This window comes from Carassius gibelio, chromosome B10, assembly GCF_023724105.1.
Source record: "Carassius gibelio isolate Cgi1373 ecotype wild population from Czech Republic chromosome B10, carGib1.2-hapl.c, whole genome shotgun sequence".
Lineage (NCBI taxonomy): Eukaryota > Metazoa > Chordata > Actinopteri > Cypriniformes > Cyprinidae > Carassius > Carassius gibelio.
The window spans coordinates 21,843,831-21,866,777 of record NC_068405.1 but is presented as its reverse complement, the minus strand read 5'-3'; the positions used below and the strand labels follow the sequence as shown (position 1 = coordinate 21,866,777).

Sequence of the window (22,947 nt, the reverse complement as noted above, 5' to 3'; positions counted from 1 at the left end):
TCTTTTGGAACGATCTGTTCCTCTCTGATTGGTGAAATTTTCAGTACAGCAACATGGGTAATATTAATGTGAATGGATGCATACACCACTGAATTACAATCTGTAAACTTACGGTAAGGTTTATAAGTTATCATTTAAAATCAGTTGCATAAAATGAATGGAGCTTTTACTTGTAGAACCTGACTGTTGCACTTATTTCAGAAAACTATTATAATCCTCATCACACAGAGATCCACAGATTGCACACTAACGGGAACACTGCTCATAGAAAGTGATTTGAGGTCTGGCAGTAATGGTCTTATGAAAATGTATCATTGAAGGCTTGGCGCGGTGCTTTGATGCCAGTTCCACTGGTGCTGTAAAGGGATGAAATTAAGAGTCACACTTCCTAGAGAGGATTTTAGTATGCCAACAGCCACTGTCAGCTCTCTAACACACTCTCCGTGATGATGTTCATCTAATTCATTCCTATTAAAGCAGCAGCACTAAAAAGAAAAGATCTGAGGCTTGCTAATCGATTGCTGAATGACTAGTCCATCATCTGGACTCGAAATCAGATCACTTCATTGCAATTACACAAAACCTCTTATTCTGTCAGAGTGTCTGAAAGGAGTACTCCAGCAGGACTGATGCCGAAAACAAAGTCGAAGGTCTCACCTTCTGAAGATAGACCTGCTGCCAATCGATTCCCTTGAAGAACACGTGCTCCTTAACCTCTGATGCCCTACAGAGCATAAAAGAGATCACATTCAAATCAAATACATCTGTAAAGAACTTTTCACACAACACATTGTTTAACCGCAGCTTTACAGAAAACGATAATGTTTATATTTCTAAAATCGAAACATTTGCATGTCTTATAGTTGCATTTAGCAGATTAGAGTTGGACAGTTATATAATTTGCCTGCTGCAATGATATAAACAATTGCACATTTGAAATTCGCTAGACAGTACATATTACATTACATGAGTATATTGTGTGTAAGAAGATAAAGTTTGACATTTATATTGTATATCAAACTGTATGTAAAGAGCTGGCAGATAATGTATTTAATTTGCAACAAAAAATAAAATAAAATTGAGATCAGCTACATAAGTATAGCTATAAATTGCTTTGCATGAGTATACTGTGTATATGCAGGAAAAATAGGATGTATATCAACCATAACCACTTTTGACCAGCAGGTGTCAGCAATTCAGAACGAGCTGCAAATAATTCCCAGCATGCCCTTCTGTCTTTTATAAGTTTAAAAGATTTGAGACCGTCCCTTCATTTGGACAAGCAGCATCAAAAAAATGTTTTCTCATTTGGATAGCTCACTACAAATCAAATACACATCTGATAAGTATTACAGCTGTCTAATCTTGATGGAAGGGATTTCGACTTACCCCTGTCCTAGACACCCCAATCTTTTGGCGACGTCTCGCTGCAAGAGTCCTTCCAAGAGGGACTTGAGCTCAGGTGTGAAGGAGTCAGGCAACTCCACATTCTGATGAGAGAAAAGGAACAGGAAGCGGCTCATGAACTTGACTAACATCCCGTTAAACATGACTTTATTCCATGTCAGCTGGTGTTTGACTTTCACGTGATGTTTGCTTTTGTTTAATTAGCTTTCCTCATCAGTCAAACTGAACATTCATTAGGAAAATGCAAATATGCAGGAACAGCAAACGTTCCAGTAGCCGTCTAGATCAACAGAGCATTAACAGTGCAGAGTGCTTAGCGGTGTTTAAAAATCCTCACAATCATACAAATGAATGTGAGGACAACCAAAACAATTCTCTTATGTAATAGGCAGTGCCAACCGCACATTCAAATCAAGGTCAACGTTCACCAGAGTCAAAGTTAATGCAGACAATAAACTTCACTCAGTTCAGGCTGTCAGGTACATTCATCATAACACTGAACTAATAACAGGGCATTGCGTTATAGAGGCTAAGGTTTTAGTGGTAGCGTGTTGCTGTTCTTGCGAGTCTGTTTGAGTCAAGAGTCCAGCTTCAAGTCTCAACTATATTTTGGTCTGTACTTCCTCATTCAATGCAAAGTCTATGGGTTTTTTCCCACCTGTTTCAAACGTGCCACTGTATACAGTATACTGTTCCAAATTTGAGGTTAGTAAGATTTTTTTTTTATATGTATATACAAAAAGGACACCTTAAACTGATCAAAAGCAACAGTAAATGCATGTAAACTATTATAAAACATTAGTTTAAAAAAAATGCTGTTCTTTTGAACTCTTCATTCATCAGAAAACCCTGAAAATCATTGATGATATTCAATTAAATTAAGCACCATAACATATAAGAGTGACTCCTCAAGGATCATGTGACACTGAAGGCTGAAGTAATTGTGCTGAAAATGCAGCTTTGCATCACAGGAATAAAATAACATTTTAAAATAAATTCAAACAGACAATAGTTATTTTAAATCTTTCATAATAATATTCACAATATTATTTTTACTGCATTTCTGATGAAATAAATGCAGCCTTGGTGAACTTTTAAAAAAACCTTAACTCTAAACTCTAAACCAATGAACCTCTGTGGAGTCATGATTGAGTTTTACAGTCCTATCTTAGTTCAGTCTGATCGGCATCCAAAAACAAACCTTAATAGCTAAATGATTGTGTCAAAATTGCTTTGCATCCACTGAACAGCTTTTATTTCACCAGGATAAAAAATAAAAAAAAGATTTACTTTTGTAAATTATGAAAAAAGTCCTCTGAACACTGTCAGACTTGGCCTATGATCTTTGTGTTCCAGTTTGTAAACAAAACACGATCATCTTGCCTGTCAGAGGAAAACTGTTTAACGTCTCTGCTGAGAATAAAAAATGCATTCATAACAGACATTTGCATTGACTTCATCCGCTAAACTGCACAATGTATTTTTGGACTGGGGCCGCTTTTCCTTTGAATCAAAACAAGATGTCTCAAAGTAGCACAATTTCGCCTTGAGATCATTGACACCCAAGTAGCAGCTCAGCTGTGTCTTAATTTTGAAGGGAAACCACAAAATCCGCATTAAAAACAAGTGACTTCCTTTCTAGTGACTGTACAACAGTCAAGAGCATGGCAGCTCGATGAGGACTAAATTACTGTGATGTTTGAGAGGAGGACAGTAAATGCAAAGTGTGGATGCAAATTTCTCTCCATTAGCATTCCCTTGCTAAACAGTGGGTGTAAATGCACAGGTGCTGCTGTGATGAAATGTTCCCTCTTCACTTCCATGGAAAGCTGTGGCTCATTTATCCATCTCCTGTTTCACAGCACTATCTGTTAATCAGCATAAGTGAGCTCTTTCCATATTGAACTGGTAGGCTACAGCATTTGTAGATAAGATTCAATTGAAGTCTTTAAAGCTATAACTAAGAACTGAGTGGTTGCTAAGATCCTCTAGGTAGTTTTTGAAGGGATTTTTCAGGCTACACCAAGAAACTTAAATCAGAGCTCTCATATGCACATAATTATGTATGAAGGTACATGAAGACAACCAACAGAGAAAGACGGCGCTTTGGTTTCTCACCATGGTTAGGGTCATGCGGTCAATCTCATGTTTGTCTTTGGTCTTGTGCTGCCTGAATGGACTGTGCCTGCAAGAAGAGAAGAAACAGAGTTCAAGTAACTGAACACACAATGCTTAGCCTCGCAACGTCATAGAGAGGACACACAGTGATTTAGCAGTGACGTGGTGACGCGGGACGGGGGTTTCCATGAGAGATCCAAAAAGTTTCAATCTGAGTCGCTGATTGTGAGACACAAGCATATGTGACCCTGGAGCACAAAACCAGTCACTGAGGTATATTTGTAGCAACAGTCTACAATATATTGTATGGGTCAAAATGGTCGATTTTTCTTTTATGGAAAAAATCATTAGGATATTGAATAAAGATCATGTTCCATTAATTTTTAAAATATATTTCCTACAGTAAATATATTAAAACTTATTTTTTGCTTAGTAATATGCATTGCTAAGGACTTAATTTGGAAAACTTTAAAGGCAATTTTCTCCATATTTTGCACTCTCTGATTCCAGATTTTCAAATAGTATTTCTATATATTCATATATTTTCAAATCCCTTCCAAATATTGTCCCATTCTAACACACCATACATGAATGGGAAGCTTGTTTATTTACAACATGGTCACATTTTACGGTCTTATTGTTTTGGTGTAAAGCAACAATTGAGATGGAACAGCATCCATTGAAAGGCTAACTACCAGTTTTATTGTTACCTAAAAATAAAAATAAAAATTCATTGAAATGGTGCATTGGCAGCTAACTGAAAACTTTAATACGACGTTGAGACCAAGTACCACCCGATGCAAAAAAATACTAGCCGTGCATTATCCCACTTATACCTTCATCATTTGCCAGCACTGACAAGTTAAAGCTGTTAATGTTTGCAGTGCAACATTTCAGCGGCTGGGTAAAAATTATGATCATTGTTATCAGTTACAGCTCATTAGCACTAGCATTCTGCCTGCTTCAAATCAGAAACAGAGATGAAACAGTGCGACAAGATCACATTTATTTGAATGAATTTATTTGAATGAATTATCAATTGATCATTTGAGAGAGAGACAGTTGTGTGTTACACAATCACAGTGATTTTACCACCTTGTTGCTGAGGAATATAATGTAGCTATGTAGTATCTAGGCTATTTGTTAAATAAAAGTCATGGTGAAGCGCTGACAATTTTCTGTGTGTGTGTGTGCATCAATTAAAGCAGGGCATTAATATAGAACAGTGATTAAACTGACTTGGAACTACCTGTGCATTAACCTTTTCAGTGGTGAGTTTAAAATATTCCAGCTGTCCCCCAGAGTTAGTTTTTTTTTAGATGACCGTTATTTTAGAATGTTCCTCTTACTGTTTCCATGACGATGCGTCAGGCTTGTCACATGACACACCGCGTCTACAATAACACTGAATGGCAGATGAATCACTTTTTAGTTTTTCCTTTTTTAATTTAAAATATTAACAAACTTGCATACCATGTCATGAACAATCTGATATTCCGATTCATAAATGTGTGTAAATTAGTGCATTTTGTCGTTTAAAAACCTAACTAAACGATCTTGATCGTGATCTATAATGTGAGACGGGCACCACCATGTTTTTTCGCGCTGCAGTTCAGAAAGTCCTGTCAGTCGGATTTACAGCACGTGAATTCATCGATCTCTCCCGGAACACAAAGTAATAAGTGGCGGATGAACTGGGTGGTGAATAGAGTAAATTTTATAGTTACTTACACTATTTCTATCTGATATGAATAAAGCACATCTGCAAATTAAATTTGAATGGATTGTTATTGTTGCTTCCATAGACATATACGTGTATTTTTCAAACTCTAAATGTATTGTTTTACTAGTATTACGGCTATTTAAATGTCTGAAACCTAAAATATGCATTATGTGATTAAGAACACTGCATAGTTGTGAAAATATGACAAGAGCAGTGCACGTCTGTCTCTGGCTCACTGCGCGAAAACGCAGTTTGTATTTGACAGTTACGCGACGTCACCGAATGTTCTAAATCCCATATGTTGGACCATACTCCCAGGGGCACGGAAATAAGAATCCCATGTGTGGGACCGTACTGCTCAAAAGGTTAAAGGATTTTAATGCACACCTGCCAGCCAATCAAGATCCAGTATTCAAACAGACCATGGTATAAATTTAAATAAATCACCATACATTGCATATACAAATGTAGATATAGATTAAAATGATAATGATTGAAAAGACAGAAGTGATATTTATTTATAATTATCACTAAAATTACATATAAATTATATATATTTATTTATAAAATCAGATCATTCATATATATATATATATATTTAAATGATAAATATATGTACATCGAGTCTATAGAATACATATAGAATTCATGTTTTTTGATAAAATAGAGAAATAGAGTGTGTTTCCAGGCCTGTTTTGACCCGCTTCCATTCTGCTTTGAAGTGCGTATGACACTCAGTGAAAATACATGCCCCAGACTCCTCCCCCATTACACCCCCTCCCCACTCTCTACCTAGCAACTGTTTCAGCGGTCTCCGCCCCCACTCTCTGTGTCTTTCTTCTCTATGATGTCTGCTCCTGACCTCCTACTTCCAAACCCCTGACATTTAAACTTTACACTCCACATCAAACAGGTGAGAAACACAGACAGAGACTAAAAGAGAGAGAAAGATAAAGAATTCATGAGGATGCTGCTGCAGAGGGCGGTCTTACCCTCGCAAGAGTTTGAACAGCATGCAGCCCAGAGAGAACCAGTCGGCGCTGCTGTCATACGCTGTTCCTTTCTGCAGAACCTCAGGTGCCATGTAGCCATGGGTACCTCTGCAAACAGCAATTAATGCACATTAAATTCAAAGTGTACACATACCCCCCAGGCAGAGCACACACTGACTGTAAACACAACAAAGCTCATTCTCATACATAACACAAACAGTCAAAGAACTGCTACATTACACACAAAAGGTTTTCCATTCTCTCTCTGACCTTTGCATTTACCAGGATGTTTTCGCTACTGTGCTTTTAAGATAGCACGGCCTATATTTAAGAGAGAACATTTCATAAATACAACTGTCCAGGCCCTTTGAATGTGAAATGAGCACTGAATTGGTGCTGACATCTAAACTATCATGTGTTAAAATTGTCAGGGCTATGATGTCATATCCACAACTTGCTTTTAGTGCAGGTTTGTCTGCATATTACACCACCATTCAAAAGTCTGGGCACAGCAAGATAACTTTTTTGAAAGAAAATGTTTCCTTTTCAGCAGGGACAATTGATAAAATAGGAAAGCTATTTAAAATGTTACAAAAATCCTATTTTCAAAAAATCCTTGTTCTATTCAAAGAACTCTGGTGAAAAAAAGGAAAAACATTTCTGCTACATCTAATCAGCATATTAGAATTATTTCTGAAGGATGTGACACTTACAATTCAGTTTTTTCATCATAGGAATTAAGTATTTTTTAATACATATTAAATACTAGTTCATTTAAATTGTAAACAATATTTCGCATTATTAATGTTTTACTGTATATTTGATCAAATTAACTTCTGAATGGTAGTGTACACTGAGGTTATTAAAAAATACTTAATTGTCCCCTTCAAATGGGAAATGTTTCTAAAAAAATATATATATATAATTGAAAACTAGAGAGATTCATTACAACAATTCAGATGAAAGGACACTGAAAATACACCATAGCCAAAACAATGTATGTGAAAATCTGAGCGCAAACACTGTTTGCATGTATAATGTGACTGCTTATATGAAATTTGTTGGTAAAAGCATTTGTATACATGCACATAGAGAAAGCAGATTAGACTGTGGTATAAGATTCCATAACTGACTGCAAAAAAAAAAAACCCCTGGTGCAATATGCTTGAGTATGAAACAACAAAGAGCTTGTGTATGCTCAAAGAAACATCGTCAGAGAACAGAGGCAACCACACCTTCCCCAAACAAGAGACACTTTTATTTTGCACTAATAAAAGATAAGGTTTTGAAGCCTTGTGAAGAGGAACTTACACGCTGGCGTGAGGCTTCTTTTTGGAGAAATCGCAGGCCAGGCCCAGGTCAGAAATGCGAACATGTCCATGTTCGTCTAAGAGGATATTTGCAGGCTGTGAGGAACAGAAAGTGATGTGGAGATTAAGACATCATCTAACAGTCAAAAAACATCCATTTAAGAGCCTGATAAAGAACAGACTGTCCTTTTGTGAGCAACATCTACAAAAACAGTGATTAAATGGAGTACATTTAATGTAGAAAAACAGCAAGTGTAAAACCTTTACGCAAAAAGCTAAAATTGACCAGGAAAAAAAATATTTGACACTTTACACAGAACATAAAAGCAGAAAGCATTTAAATCGCACAGCCTCACACAATAATAGCCAATGAGAATATTTTTGATACTCAATGTTCAGGGATTCTGACTCTCTATACAAAAATAAATAAAATAAATAAAAATATTCTAAAAGAAATTATATACACACACACACATACACACAAACAGCAGTGGGGTCTGATGACAATCCGTTCAGTCTGTACTTGACACAGCGCAATGTGAGGGCTCGCGCTCTTCAGCAACCATCACAGAATATGAAAGCACTCTGCAATCTCTGATGTAATGAGCCTGGTTTCCTTTATATTAGTGCTGTTTGGACTACCGTGTTTTCCGGACTATAAGTCACACTTTTTTAGTCATAGTTTGGCTGGTGCTGCGACTTCTAGTCAGGTCCGACTTATTTATCAAAATTAATTTGACATGAACCAAGAGAAATGAACCAAGAGAAAACAATATTGTCTCCAGCCGCGAGAGGGCGCTCTATGCTGCTCAGTGCTCCTGTAGTCTATTACTGAAAACACAGAGCGTGGCTGTAGACAAAAATGTTTTCTCTTGGTTCTTGGTTCTAAATAAATGTGACTTATAGTCCAGTGCGACTTGTATGTTTTTTTTCCTCATCATGACATATTTTTGGACTGATGTGACTTATACTCCGGTGCGACTTACAGTCCGAAAAATACGTTAATAGTTTTAACACATTCGCTTCCTGGATCATTGGACTGAAAACTTTCCTGGAGTTTAGCATCTTAAAATGATCTGATCGCAAGAAGAGAAGCAAAATTGGGTTAAAGGGCTGGAATAGAAATAGTGCTTCAGTAATTTTTTATCTGTGTTTATTTTAACGCATTAAGGATTGCAAAATTAATGACATATGTTAACACATTAACAATGCCAGCCCTACAAGCAATGCAAAATCGCGTTCATTATCGCAGATGAATCGCTTCGATAATGAACAGGATATTGCGTAGCTTGTCAGCTAACTATGGTTCTGTCTGTTAAGTGCCGCTCCATTTGAAAGCAGGTGACGGCGATTTACCGCTAATCCTGGAACTAGATTTACTGACTAAATGTGCATGATCATATCTTTAGATATATTGCCCAGCCCTACTGCCAGCAATAAAATATGAAACAATTCAAGCATAGATAAGGAAAATAGAACTAAATTACAAATACAAAAGTTAATTAAACAATGTCTAATATTAGATTTTGAGCAATGAGATTTTCTATGAGCTTTAAACTACCAGTGCCTAAAAACACCAGTGTAAAGACTATTAAAAACTCTCTCTTTCAATGTTTCAGGTTAAAAAAAAAAAAAATGGAGCAAACAAGATGAGGACCAAGTTAACTGACGAATTTCATTTCTGGATGAACTATCCCTTTAAGAGACATAATGCATTGAAAATCTTGCCATGTATTATGGCTCTCAGCAACGTTGCTTAGATGGACAAGTTTTTCTTCTACACGCACAGCAGTGGTACTGTGGAAAAACAACAGGATCGTTCGCTCACCGAATGCACCCCACTCGCTTGTGCAGTGTCCCATTTCAAGAGCTTGCCAGGGAAGATCCTGCATATTCTCAGCAATCTGGCAGCGTGAAGCCCAAACATCTCACTTAAAATTGCATAATTCACAGTGATCGCATAGCTGCACTCCTGCTGCTTCCACATGGAGGGTTGATAAAGTACGTGATATTTGTGGTCATCTGAATGGAGGGCTACACTCTACGTGTGGGACTGTAGGTTAACCTACACTCGCTCCATCATCTGACGTACTTTTCCGTTTAAAGACAATAAACAGGCTGCCAAGACAGACGGCTCAGCCAAACTTAATAAAAAATAACCTCAGACGACAATGCAGAACAGATACAAGCTTACGTTACAAAATACACAAACTCAATGGAACATTTCATTTTCCCTTTTCAGCTGCAACAGGGAATCGCAAGCACAGATCAACAGGCTTTGCAGTGACAGAGAACGGTACAAACGATTCTTTCTCTGTGAAAAAGTAACAACTGGGATGGAGATGACCTTACCTTGAGGTCTCTGTAGACAACGAATCGATTGTGCATGTGTTCGAGGCCCAGTATGATCTCAGCTGCATAAAATCGCATATCTTTCTCGCTGAAGACGCCATGCTGAGACAGGTGATAGTGAAGGTCTCCACCTGCAAAACACAATTACAAACAATTACATACTGTTATAAATGTAAACGAGCAGTCAATAGAATATAATCACAATAAATCTCATGAATCGGTGATTTAAAAACCTTGTAACTTCATTACTATTTCGTTAACACTTTACAATAAGGATCATTAGTTAACATGAACTAAGAATGAACAACACTTTAAAAAATGTGTGACCCTTGAACACAAAACCTCCTTTTTTGTCTTTCTGTCTTAAGAATCAATTGTTCAAACTTGAGATTCATACATCATCTGAAAGCTAAATAAATAAGCTTTCCATTGCTGTATGGTTTATTAGGTTCAGAAAATATTTGGCCGAGATACAACTACTTGAAAATCTGGAAAAAATCTAAACACTGAGAACTATGAACTAACGAACAATGAACAACTGTATTTGTTAATAATTAGATTAATAAATAGTACAATAAATATATTGTTCATTGTTCAGTCATGTTATCTAATACATTAACTAATGCTAACAAATTACATTGTAAAGTGTTACCACTATTTCATTCACGGGTAGGGGAATAAAAAAAAAAAAAAAAAAAAGTAAAATACAGAAAAAAAACCATGTAAAAAAATATATATAATAATTAAAAATAAAATTTCATACAATAAAGAAATGAAAGCTACTGAAGAAATCCCTGAAATCCCCAGCGCTTATGTAGAGCACCCTGATGATTACATTCACATTTTGAATTTAAAGAAATTGCCAGCTTTTTTTTTTTTTTGAGCAATGACATTTATATTTAATTTTTCTAACGTATCTTCTCTAATTATGTTACAAATAATAGGTCAATTAAGGATTTTCTAGTATACCCTGGAAGAGTAATTCAATGGAGAGACGTCACATGAACAGCCACTTCAACACTGGACATTTATTGGAAAATGTTTATAATAATGATATGTAGCAAGGCTTATTATTAATGGACTCATCAGTGTCCAAATGCTTTTGTAGAGCATGTTCCTCTGTTTCTGAAGACCTGTGTAAGTGATGCGACTTGTTTCTCAAGCCCAGAAGGATGTTCAGAGAAGTGGCCCACATTGCAGCGCAGATATAGGAAGTGTGAGTGTCTGAAAAGGAAGCTCCGCCCCATATTAAAGCTGACATTAAGTTATATAGGAAGGCCAAAATTATAGCTCTAAATGGGCATCTTCAATCTCACACTGGGAGGTGTTGACTTTCGATCTGTAAGATTTGAGGATGCTCATGATGTTCAGACTTCAGTTCATACACTTCATGGTATTTCACATATTCAGTTCAAACTTTCAGCACAAAAATATGCTCATGCATTTAAAGCAAAACCACTGAAATCTATGAGCTGTGAACCAGGGTTAATATTGTTAACTAAAACCATAAACATTTTCATTAAATGAAATAAATGTTAACTGAAATAGAATAATTTTGTTTAAAAACCTATTTTATTTCAGTAAGTTGCCAAGGCAATATTTCTCATTTTTATTTAAAGCTAAATAAACTAATAAATAATGATGATTACATACTAAAAAGTATACTAAATCAACTATACTTAAAAAAAACTGAAATCAATAACTAAAATTACAGCGAAAATCTACTTTAAAATATGAAAACAAATGAATATAGTATTTGAATGATATGACAAGAGTCCAATTTCTTTTTGTTCTTTTGGGTGGCAAAAAAGTATGTATTTGAGGTTTTAGCATTAGGCATTAAACAAAAATGCCTTATATTTTTGTAATGTGTAATCACGTTGTGTGAACAAGCCTATAGCAGGCCAAAGAGATAAAGGCTGCCTTTACCATTCATCAAGTCCAGGATGAAACACAGCTTATCAGGAGTGTGGAAGGCATACGTCATACACACTATGAAAGGACAGTCCTGCAGAGAGAGAGAAAGAGAGAGAGAGAGAGATAGACAGGGTCAAACTAATGTGAAAGGGAAGTTAGTGTGTGGTCTGAGTTTGTATGTGTCACTCACCCCGGTGCTAACCAACGACAGCATGATTCTCTCATTGAGCGCCAGCGTTTCTCCCTGCTTCATTTTGATTCGCTTTTTATCCAAACACTTCATGGCATACCTGAGACACACACCGTAAATGAGCAGATGCTTTTATGCAAACCCAAATTTGGCTTCTTTTTGGTTTGATCCTTAAAACAGCACTTACATTTTCCCCGTGTCTGCTTTCCTGCATCCGTAAACCTCTCCGAACCCCCCTCTGCCGATGATCCGATGCACACTGAAGTCATTCATCGTCAACTATGGGCAAAATCAAGAGCAATATTAAAGAGAACAAGTTTATAAAAGAACAACAACTTAAAGGGAAATAAAAAGCACCAAATGTAAGAAAAAACCCACATGGATGTTGAGCTCTACATTCTTCCACTGGCAAAAACGTGTGAACTTGTCACTATAGAATGAAGCGAAAGGTTTTCAGATGTTAAATCATTCTCATGCAACAAAAAAAAGGGAAAAGGTAAGTGTTTTTTTTTTCTTTTTTTTGTTGTAGCCGTCTGTGTCACCTTTCAATGAACTTCTCAAAGATCTTTCCTCGAAGACTGTCACAGATCTCAACTATGTATGGCTGGAAAAAGCAAAGCAAACAAATGCATCAGGTTCTGTTGAGAAAACACTTTACTTCCTAAAAAAATTGGTTCGATTTTATTTTGTGTTGGGGGACTTACCTGAAAGAGATTTGGAGGAACTTGTTTCTTTGCTAGGTGAGTCTGGACATGGTCTACTGCATTCTTAGAGAAGGGCTGTGAGAACGGAAGGTAGATTAAGTGACAGGTCAAAACACTAAAACAACAAGAACGGTTCCCCCTGAATAAACGTCAAGTTTGACATTAGCCTCCTAAGCATTCCCGGTTATCACAAAATAAAACACTGTGACATAATCGCACAGGCCTTGAGTGTCCTAAAGGCCATTGTGTTGGTTCATTCAGGCTTCCTGTTTCTGAAAAGCTATGTCTAGAGACTGACAGAGGCTAATGGGACTCTTGTTTTCTCAACAGAAACATCCGAATGGAGTCTCCGGATCTTCAATGGACAATAAGAAACATAGTCCCTCCAGCTACCAGCATTATAGAACCCCGTTCCCCATATCTTCCCCTTATATTTTTATATTACAAAAAATATATATTAAAAAAATTATTTTAAAATAATACGAATTAAAAAAATATCACTAGGCACCTCACTATTCGATTACGATTCAGAGGGCTGCGATGCGATAATAAAACGATTATTGATGCATCTTTTGTTTTAATACATATTTTCTTCTTTCTCACTGTCTGACTATTAAAGTATCTGGAAAGATCCATAATGAATTTATTTCCAAGATCTTTTATTAATATAATTAATGCAAGTGATTTGGCAAGCAAACAACTAGGTTACAAAGAACCAACGGGAAAATAAACTAATTCAGTAATTTGTAGAAATTAATTCAGATATTCTGTAATATGGTTTCTTTTACAACTTGAATAGTGTGGCTCTTGTTCAGGGTCTTTCCCCTTAAACTTCTTAGAAGCCAAAGTTCTTCCATACGCTAGTTAGAGTTCTGCCTTTTGCATTCCATAAACATCACCTTAATTAATTAACATAAAGAAATAGAAAATCGATTTTTGACATTTGTGAATGGATTCAGAATCGTCCACATCCACTTGGTGATGCATCTAAGAATCACATTTTCCCCCACCCCTTCGTGTGTGTGTGTATGTGTGTATGTATATATATATATATATATATATATATATATATATATATATATAGAATGTAAATAAATACAAATATAAAAATCTATATATATAAATGTATAATATATAAATAAAATTGTTTACCAACAATTAATATCATAAATATTATTTTTCTTATATAAAGATATTACAATACTATTTATTCTGATTGTATTATTATATTTGTCATTTATTTTTGCAAGGTCATGTATTGATCCAATTTAAATGGTTAATACACAAAATAGAAAAACAAGAAAAGATCTAAATAGCATGCTGTTAGTGACACGTTTTAATAGTAGTTGAATGCAAAATCAGCAAAGACAATCTTTAGTATTGCCTAATAATGCAGCTCTTTTCCGTATGCATGTGAAATGACTGCTAGTGATAATTTTATTCTGCCAAATGTTTTCTTACATGTGAACATGACAGAAGCTCCTTCATAATGTACACGTCATAAATCTGTCGACTGCGAGTTAGCCTCTCTTCTTCTGAATCCAACTTCTCATACTCTTTAATCTGAAGAGGACAAAACAAGATTATGAACATCTCAGACAGAACCCCACACTCTTTAATAGGACACATGGTGTTGTTCAGGTCAACAAAAAGGGAACAAAACTTCACAACTGAGCGATCTCATTTCAGTTCACTACCAGAATGAGGACAGGTCAGGTCAGACACACAACTTGAAAACTATTCAGCACAAAACCCACACAAATGCCACAAAGACTGTCGTGTTAGCAATGAAAGGAATATATAGATTTAAACCAATTTTACCTCCTCATAAAACTTTAGCTGCGGAAGGGCCTCGTCGATCTCGTTCATACAGAAATCCTTGAACAAGAGGAAACCTGGACAACAGAGGGAGGAAAGAACAGTTAGATAAGGTACGAAACAGAACGACTTGACCTTTTTAGCATGCACAATACAAGAAAAATGTATTGTATATATATATATATATATATATATATATATATATATATATATATATATATAAAAAAAAACAGCAGCTATATTGATGCCTGTCATAGTTATCTTTATGCAAATGTTAACAAAAGTATAACCAGAGCAAAAAAAAAAAAAAAGAGACTGCTCAGACAGCAGCTGTACCACCGTGAATAAATATAATATGATTTGCTTTGCAGAGAGAAGCTGTTCTAAAAAAGCAGCATTTTCATAATCAAATCAATATCAAGTGGTGAAGTAAATACAAGAAAGACCACAAGCAATATATTTATTTTATGAAAATTCAAATGTAAACATGCATTCATCTTTGTGAAGACACTTTCCATGTTGACTTATTGTGAAAATAATGACATAATAAAAAGGGTTTTATGTAAAACTATTTAACTTTATCCTCTTTTGGATGAAATATGACGCAAACCTGCATCTGTGAGAGATAACAACCTAACCAGTGGACCACGGATTAGTTACCGTCGAGAAGATTATCCTTAAATCACAGCACAGACACCACTCTCCTATTTCAGAAAATCCTCTATCAGACAGCCACCTTGATCTTTCATTACTCTAGATCCCACCAGCTACAGCACTTCCTTTCTCATCTTCAATTTGTTTGCTTTTTGACAAAGCGCAGAGTGAGAAAATCAGCACAGACAGCAAAGTTGAGACTGTTCCCATAGCAACAATAATGGGCCACCATCATGAGCAGAAGGGACAGACCTCAGCTGCACATCTTGGCACTTGATCGGGCGGACGCACGGACAAACAGAGAGCAAAAGTTACTGGATGAAATGCAATTCAAGGGTGTCAAGGAGAGATATGGTCTCCACAAGTGATGTAAATGGAGCTGATTAAAGGATGAAGGGAGGAAGAAAAGCTGTTCTAGTAGCTTGGTGTGACTATTCCAGCGAGTGGGGCTGCTTCTGATTCCTGCAGCATTAGTGCGAGCTGATTACTGCTGTTAAAATAGGAGGGTAATTCTGGCGTTAATTGGATCACAACGGAATTATCTTTGGGAGATTAAAAGCAAAAAAATAAACACCACAAACATGGTGCTGCAGGGCAGTTACAACAAATTCTACACCTATTCTTTTTAAATAAAGTATTAAAGTTATATTGATTAAACGGGACGAATTTTGGCATTTTTAAAATTAAACTGCATTGGCCGATTGCACTGGAAATTAGGCCGATTTATAGGCAGGCACATCTGTGGGCAGCTAAGCACTGCAAAAGGGTGTTTTTTTTAGTGCCCGACCGACATGGGTTTTTTGGGACAGATACCGATATAAGGAAGTAACAAAAGGCAGATATTGATATATCGGCCGATTTTCTTTGTGTATATTACAGTACAATACCAGTCAAATGTTGGGACACTTTCCCATTCATGTGTCCAAACATTTGACTGGTTATATATATAGTATGATACAGTATATACATAAACACATTTTTTGCAATGATCACTCAATGTGGTGATCAAACACTTATAATGACGTGACGGAGATATGTAATGTAATTCAACTTAAATTAAATTCCATTCAGTTTTATTCTGTTGAAGTTTATTTCACTTCGGAAAATTCATTCACGGATTTGCAATACTGTCTTCACACACAGACATAAGTGTTGAGTGTGACACAATATAAGGGAGCACGGGCCACAAAGTAAAGGGTTAGTTTTAACATTTATTTTACCATAGTAAAATTTTAATTCTGGCTTTAGAAAAATTTTCATCTCGGTTTTTATTATTAATTTAAAAGAAGACAAATCTGCCATAATTTTCTCTGATCTGTTATTTATTATTAGTAACACTGTGTCACAATGTGCTATGATATGACATTAGCGATGTAATTTACAATATTTACTTTAATTTAATGAGAAACAACTACAAACAGGTGAATAAAGACTGACGGTCAATGTTAAATGTTAAGAAAATATTATTTCAAGCTCGTTTATGTGGCCCGTCCAAAGCATGGTTGAAATATGTTCATTGTCAAACTCCAAAAAAATATATTATTTTATCAACAGAATATTTTAGTTCGTCTTGTATATTTATTTTTTTCATTCGATCAGATAAGATTCTTCTCAGATGTTACAATGCACTCCACCTACGGGGCATGTTGTCACATTTAACTTTCATTTTTTGAGGGTAAAAGAAAAAATGTATACACCGTAATTGTGAAACAAAGCGACATGTTTGTACAAGTCAAGTGTAAAATTACTGTGGAAAAAAAATTCTGAACCCCATGTGGATTTGCACAAACTGAGAAAGTCAAAAAGTGTTACTCTGTGCCCCGCTCTCCCCTACCACTGTAAATAAATACATTATAAATCCACGTCTCGTGCACTTTAATTCTCTTTGAATGCAACGCATATGATCCCTTGGATCTGGAATCATGGTGGAATTTCATGTGGAGTCCACTTCGCAGGGCACTTACAGTCGAATAAGACAACGCTTGAATGCAGCTGCCTGAACAAGAGACCTCCTCACTGAAGTGAAAGTGTTGACTGATGACATTATCTCACGAACACAAGTAGCAAACAATAGAGGGCACTCTGCTGGACAAACCAAGTTATTACACCATTTCAAGATTTTAATCATCATTATAATGTTATAATATATATTATAAAATTTAAATATAGGCATTTCATCGCCATATTCGCCTATACAGATATATTGGTGAGAGGCTCATATTGGCCGATAATATCGGCAAAATGAAATATCGGTTCGGGCTCTAGCTTTTATATGTATCTTTGAAAAGAACTGACAATCTTCAGAAAAGCTTTGATGTCATTTTTATTTTAAAAATTAAGTTTTAATATATTTACAGTAGGAAATTTACAAAAATATCTTCATGAAACATGATCTTTATATTCTAATATTTTTGGAATAAAATAAAAATCTATAATTTTGACCCATACAATGTAATTTTGGCTATTGCTAAAAATATACCCCAGCAATTTAAGACTGGTTTTGTGATTAAGGGTCACATATATTACATAAAATATAAAACCTTTTTGTGTAAAGATGCACCAATCAGCTGGCAATCAATCAAACACGTGATCAACAACCAACTTTTTGTTTTGCCCGACCTCTGCTCTGGGCTTGCACTCAAAAAGCATTTAAATAATTTCCCAAAATGTAAAGTGTGTGGATTATTTTATAAATATACAATAATACACAGTAAGCAATGTCATCCTCTCCACAACCAACTGCAAACTTCAGATCTGAAAAAGCTACTTTATGCAATCCAGTCAACTCATAATGCATAAAGTCAAGTCTTATCCTGCGGTTTACTGATCGGCCGACATCTCGCCAAGGAGATATATCGGCATATATTTGGCATTATTCAAATATCGACACCAGCCGTTAAGTTTTCCTACTTGTCCGTTGTGTTCGAGGTGGGAGTTTAATTTTGACAGCGCTGAGAAAGGCAGTGCCTGAGTGCACACAGTGATCACACACTCTCGTTTACTGTCGTTGTTAACGGTTCTGTCTAATACGAACAGAAGTCTAATAATCACATAGAACGGTTAAACAAAGATATTAATGTATACAAAAAGTATTATAACAATTGCTTTTATATTATTAACAATAGAAAGGCAAACATTATAATACTTTCTTGTTTGTCATCAGCATTAAGCAAATACACATTTATTTGATGTGTGCATTTTTATCTAGCATGATCACGTGATCTCTGTGAGACGGTCGGCCCGTGTTAAATGAATGCTTTAAACTTTAAACGTGATTTCAAATTATGCAGCACTTTATGCATTTGCCCACTGTCATATGTCATTTCTGCTGAATGTAAAATGAATGTTACCTTGGCTTTATTTGGAAATATGATTCCCAATACACACAAATTTCCCAGAATACTGAATGCCCTGTTGGTTACAGTGGTTACTTCCTTTTTAATTATATTTTTATTAAATATTTATTTATTTGTGAAAAATACTTTGCCATCTAAAGTATAAGTATGATTATTTTACACATTTATTTTTTAATCCATTGTCAAAAGATTTATAGTTTTTAAAATATGAATAATTTTATATACACACACATCGGCTTTATATCAGCTATCGGACCCCCTGCTCTCCAAGATATCGGCAGTCAAAAAAATAAATAAAAATAAATATATATATTTATATCGGTCAATCACTACTGTGGTTTTCATAAATCTGTTGTATTAAGGAAGTAAAATGGGCTGTGCACAAATTTATAAGCATTTAGTTAAAAATAATACAACAAACAGCTAAAATTATATGAAGCTTCATAGACATTACGGTGACAATGATGTAGTAATCTATTGTGATTCTTCATTCTTACTCAGTCCCTTTTTCAGTGTCTGTCTATGGGATGTTTTGCCCATTTTTGCAAGTTTAAATCAGCTTGAAAAGTGCTCACACACCTCTCAACAAAAAGCCACACGATTTCATGTCTGTACCACAATCAGACCTCTGTAGTATAAGCAATAGTTGTAGCGATACTAATAAGTGCCTCTCAGAAACATTGTTTTCTCATCTCGGTATCTTCCCTGCAGTCCTCTTCCTCCTCTCTTTTATCTCTCGGACACTCATCTTTTGTCTTCCTCCCTTTCCTGCTGTCTGCAATGTGGAGTCAGAAGGTCTCATATAGACCATCCAGAAAGAAATAAACCCTGCAGCTGGTGACACAGACACAGATGTATGGAAACACATTCATGGATCACAGTGTAAACATACTGGTCAGATAGTGGTCATACAAATGAGAACAAAGACAAAAAAAGTCTTGTGGAAGGTATAAAGTGGTTTAAAAACTAACAGCACAGCTCTAAATGCTGAATCAGCCACATATAAACATCATGTTGACTGTACATAAACTGAAAGTGCAGACGAAATAGTCTGATTCAAGGTTTCCTCATGCTTATCTTCTGAGAAGAAATTATTAAGTGAGCAGGAGTGATAGAAATAAAAGAGGATGCCAACCTTTGGTGTGGTTTACGTCACAGAGTTAATGGATTACCCTTAATCTCGCTTCGAATGCACAAAGCGATCTCTCACCTAGATTACAGGATTCTCGCTCAAGCCCAAATACAGGTGGGGTTAGCCTGCTGACGGACAGCTCAGTGTGTGCTTCCTCTTGAAGCAGAGGAGATCTGGGAGGACTGTCATTGAATCACAAACTCATCAGTGCAATAATCAAGTAGAAATCCAATGACAGCCCCTCTGAATACAGCTGGGGAATAATTACATGTAGGCCTGGAATCTGCACTGTTTTTCCTCCACATTGTTGATTCAAAGGCAGCATTAAATCTAGGGTTGTTCATTTCAGTTATTTTTCCTCACCCACAACCGACGCTCGTTAACCGATTATTAACGGTTTACCAACAAGATTATTTTAAATTAGGACTTAATTAAATTATAAAGATTAAGTGTCTGTGATCAATTAAAAATACTAACATTCGTTTGCCGGTAATTCATTTTACATGCAAAAAAAGCAGCAAACAGAAGATGAGGATTCACATGGTCATCATATCACATCACCCACCTGCAGTGCTTCTGTGAGCAGAGAAAACATAGTAAAGCAAGGCTATATATATATATATATATATATATATATATATATATATATATATATATATATATATATATATATATATATATATATATATATATATATATATATATATAGGGCTGTGAATCTCTGGGTAGACAGCGATTCGATTCAATTAAAGAATGATTTTTGCTAATTTAGAACTATTCATTTTGATTTTAACTATTCTGCATTCTTTAATTGTAATTCACAGGATTATACAAAATTTTCCACTAAATTCTTTAAATGCTTAGTCAGGAGGCAAATTACACAGCAGCCTTTATGGTTAAAGAACCATAGGTTAGAAGAAAAAAGCAACAACAAAACAAACTTGTCCATTGTTAGATTTTAGCTGAAGATAAAGCCTGGCACGTATATGAGAGCGAGATCACTTCCCTTTCAGTGTGAAACTTCCCAAAATAAAATGCTATAGTAGCTATTTAACTTTTCCTCTCCATCATCGAATGATGATTCTGAAAAAAAAAAAAAAAAACGCGCCAGATGTCTATTTGCTATAGCAACAAACGCTACTTTCATGCATCTGATTATCAGATAAACCTTGCGCTCTTATTTCAAGGTCGTTGTTAATGCTGTGGTTATTTTAACAGTTTCCTTCATACATTCAGTTCATCAGAGCATTATTAAAACACATTTCTCATTTGATGGAACTGTGCGTATGATTTAGACACTTATATTTCTGCTCCGTCCATGCAATAAATACACAGCTTTCGACTGCTCAGGTAACGCCGTCAGGTAAAATGCAGAGAGCCATTGAAAAAATACAGAAAAGTAAAACTACTTCACTTTAGTATTACTGGCCACGAGTCCTGAGAAGAGATCACACATCAGCTGCGTCAGAGACGAACGGAGCATGAGCACAATCCTGTGTCAGTCTCGGGAGGTAATGGTGGAGCGCATGAAGGAAAGATAAGAGGCACAATTCACGAACACTGTTCAGGGTCTCAATTAATTCGTACTTGTAGTCATTGAATGTGTATATATTTTGAAAGCATTGAATCGCTATAGAAATCGCAAATCGTTTGAATCTTAGCATTTAAATCAATTACTGTCCAAGATTGGCGAGTAATGATTCAAGATCAAAGCATATGCATCATCATATATATATATATATATATATATATATATATATATATATATATATATATATATATATATATATATATATATATATATATATATATATATATATATATATATAGCCTATTATAACAATGCAGCAAACCTTTTTTAATATTTTGATAAATTACTGAAAATAAATAAATGACTTTATAAACCGTTTAACTGATTGTATTAATCGGTCAAAACTCTTTATGATCAGTTAATGGTTAACCAGTTAAAATGAACATGCCTAATTAAATCAAAAAGGATAAATAGCAAGCTATATATCCATCTGCACATTAAATATAGTAAAAATATAAATGCTTAGAAATATATTTGTATAACACATACCCAAATATACAAAAATGAATATGATATTTAATAGGTATTCAAACATGTTTAAAGAGGTCATATGATGCGATACATTTTTTTCCTTTTGGAGTGTTACAAGCTCTTGGTGCATAGAGAAGATATGTAAAGTTGTAAAGACTAAAGTCTCAAGTCCAAAGAGATATTCTTCATAAAAGTTAAGAGTCAACCATGCCCTCCTAAAATGGCTCATTCTAACACGCCCCCAACATCTATGTCATGATGTGGGAAGATTTGCATAAAGCTGCACAAATGTTCACGTAAAGAAAGAAGGCTTAACTTTTATTCTCGCTGCTGCCACCGCCATGTCGTGGAGACACGGTGTTTTGTTGTGAAAGCAAAACGACTTTCTTTGGCCTTCAAAAAGAGGACACACGTAGAAATCAGTGGTTAAGTTGCATTTACAACACCGTTTCAGAACAGTTCAACCCAAATATTCAGATGTGTCAACCCTCTACATTGCGAGTAAATTAAGGTTGGGCCGATAGACGATGCCATCGTTCCAACACGACTGTCGTGTGGCGCTGAGCTGCATCATTTAAAATGCTGACACAAAATTAGACACACATCATAAACAGAACTCAGCAGCAGTTTACTGTAAGGGATTTGTGGTGTCACGCCACTCTGCATCCAGTGTAGACAACATCACTGATTATACAGAGTTCTATTGACTGATCTATAATGAATCTCTATTATAGATCAGTGGTTCTTAAGTATTTTGTCAGGTCACACAGCTCGCATCCAGTGTAGACACGGTGTTAGGAATAGTTACTTGTTTTCCCTTATAAGTATTCACAATTGGGGCATACCACCCCCAAATCCCCCCGCCGATTTCATCGCCCATCATGATGTTCATGATACTAAATCTTCAATCTGGTGATTAAATGATGTCTAATATTAGCCAATGGCTAATAAATTCTCTGATTTTACTCGCCAGTTTGTTAGTTGTAGGTAGACATATATTTTCACTTGTGAACACTGAGTGCTTCAGTTTCACTCTCAGTCAAGTGTGATGGTGCACGACTTGCTGTCGCTTTCTCTCACACATGCACAGAGAGAGCGAGAGAGAGAGAGAGAGAGAGAGAGAGAATTGATGTGCTACATGTAAATTATATTCTTTTGTTGTAGATTCTTTGGATTTTTTACATTTTTAAGAACTGCCGGGTTATCCGGTAG

General features: G+C 35.6%; 1 protein-coding gene across 1 annotated transcript in view; it reads right to left on the bottom strand.

Annotated features, from left to right (window-relative positions):
• The window catches only part of LOC127966062 (beta-adrenergic receptor kinase 2-like), a 52,177-nt gene that overhangs the window by 8,949 nt on the left and 20,281 nt on the right, over window positions 1-22,947 (bottom strand). Inside the window, exons 3-16 of the mRNA XM_052566886.1 lie at window positions 14,535-14,608; window positions 14,175-14,276; window positions 12,714-12,788; window positions 12,552-12,613; window positions 12,388-12,439; window positions 12,197-12,288; window positions 12,010-12,109; window positions 11,832-11,910; window positions 9,903-10,033; window positions 7,552-7,646; window positions 6,241-6,348; window positions 3,526-3,592; window positions 1,390-1,490; window positions 658-724 (exon numbers count right to left, since the gene is read on the bottom strand). Coding sequence (XP_052422846.1) covers window positions 658-724; window positions 1,390-1,490; window positions 3,526-3,592; window positions 6,241-6,348; window positions 7,552-7,646; window positions 9,903-10,033; window positions 11,832-11,910; window positions 12,010-12,109; window positions 12,197-12,288; window positions 12,388-12,439; window positions 12,552-12,613; window positions 12,714-12,788; window positions 14,175-14,276; window positions 14,535-14,608 — 1,205 coding nt within the window. The remainder of the gene's footprint in view (window positions 1-657; window positions 725-1,389; window positions 1,491-3,525; window positions 3,593-6,240; window positions 6,349-7,551; window positions 7,647-9,902; window positions 10,034-11,831; window positions 11,911-12,009; window positions 12,110-12,196; window positions 12,289-12,387; window positions 12,440-12,551; window positions 12,614-12,713; window positions 12,789-14,174; window positions 14,277-14,534; window positions 14,609-22,947) is intronic.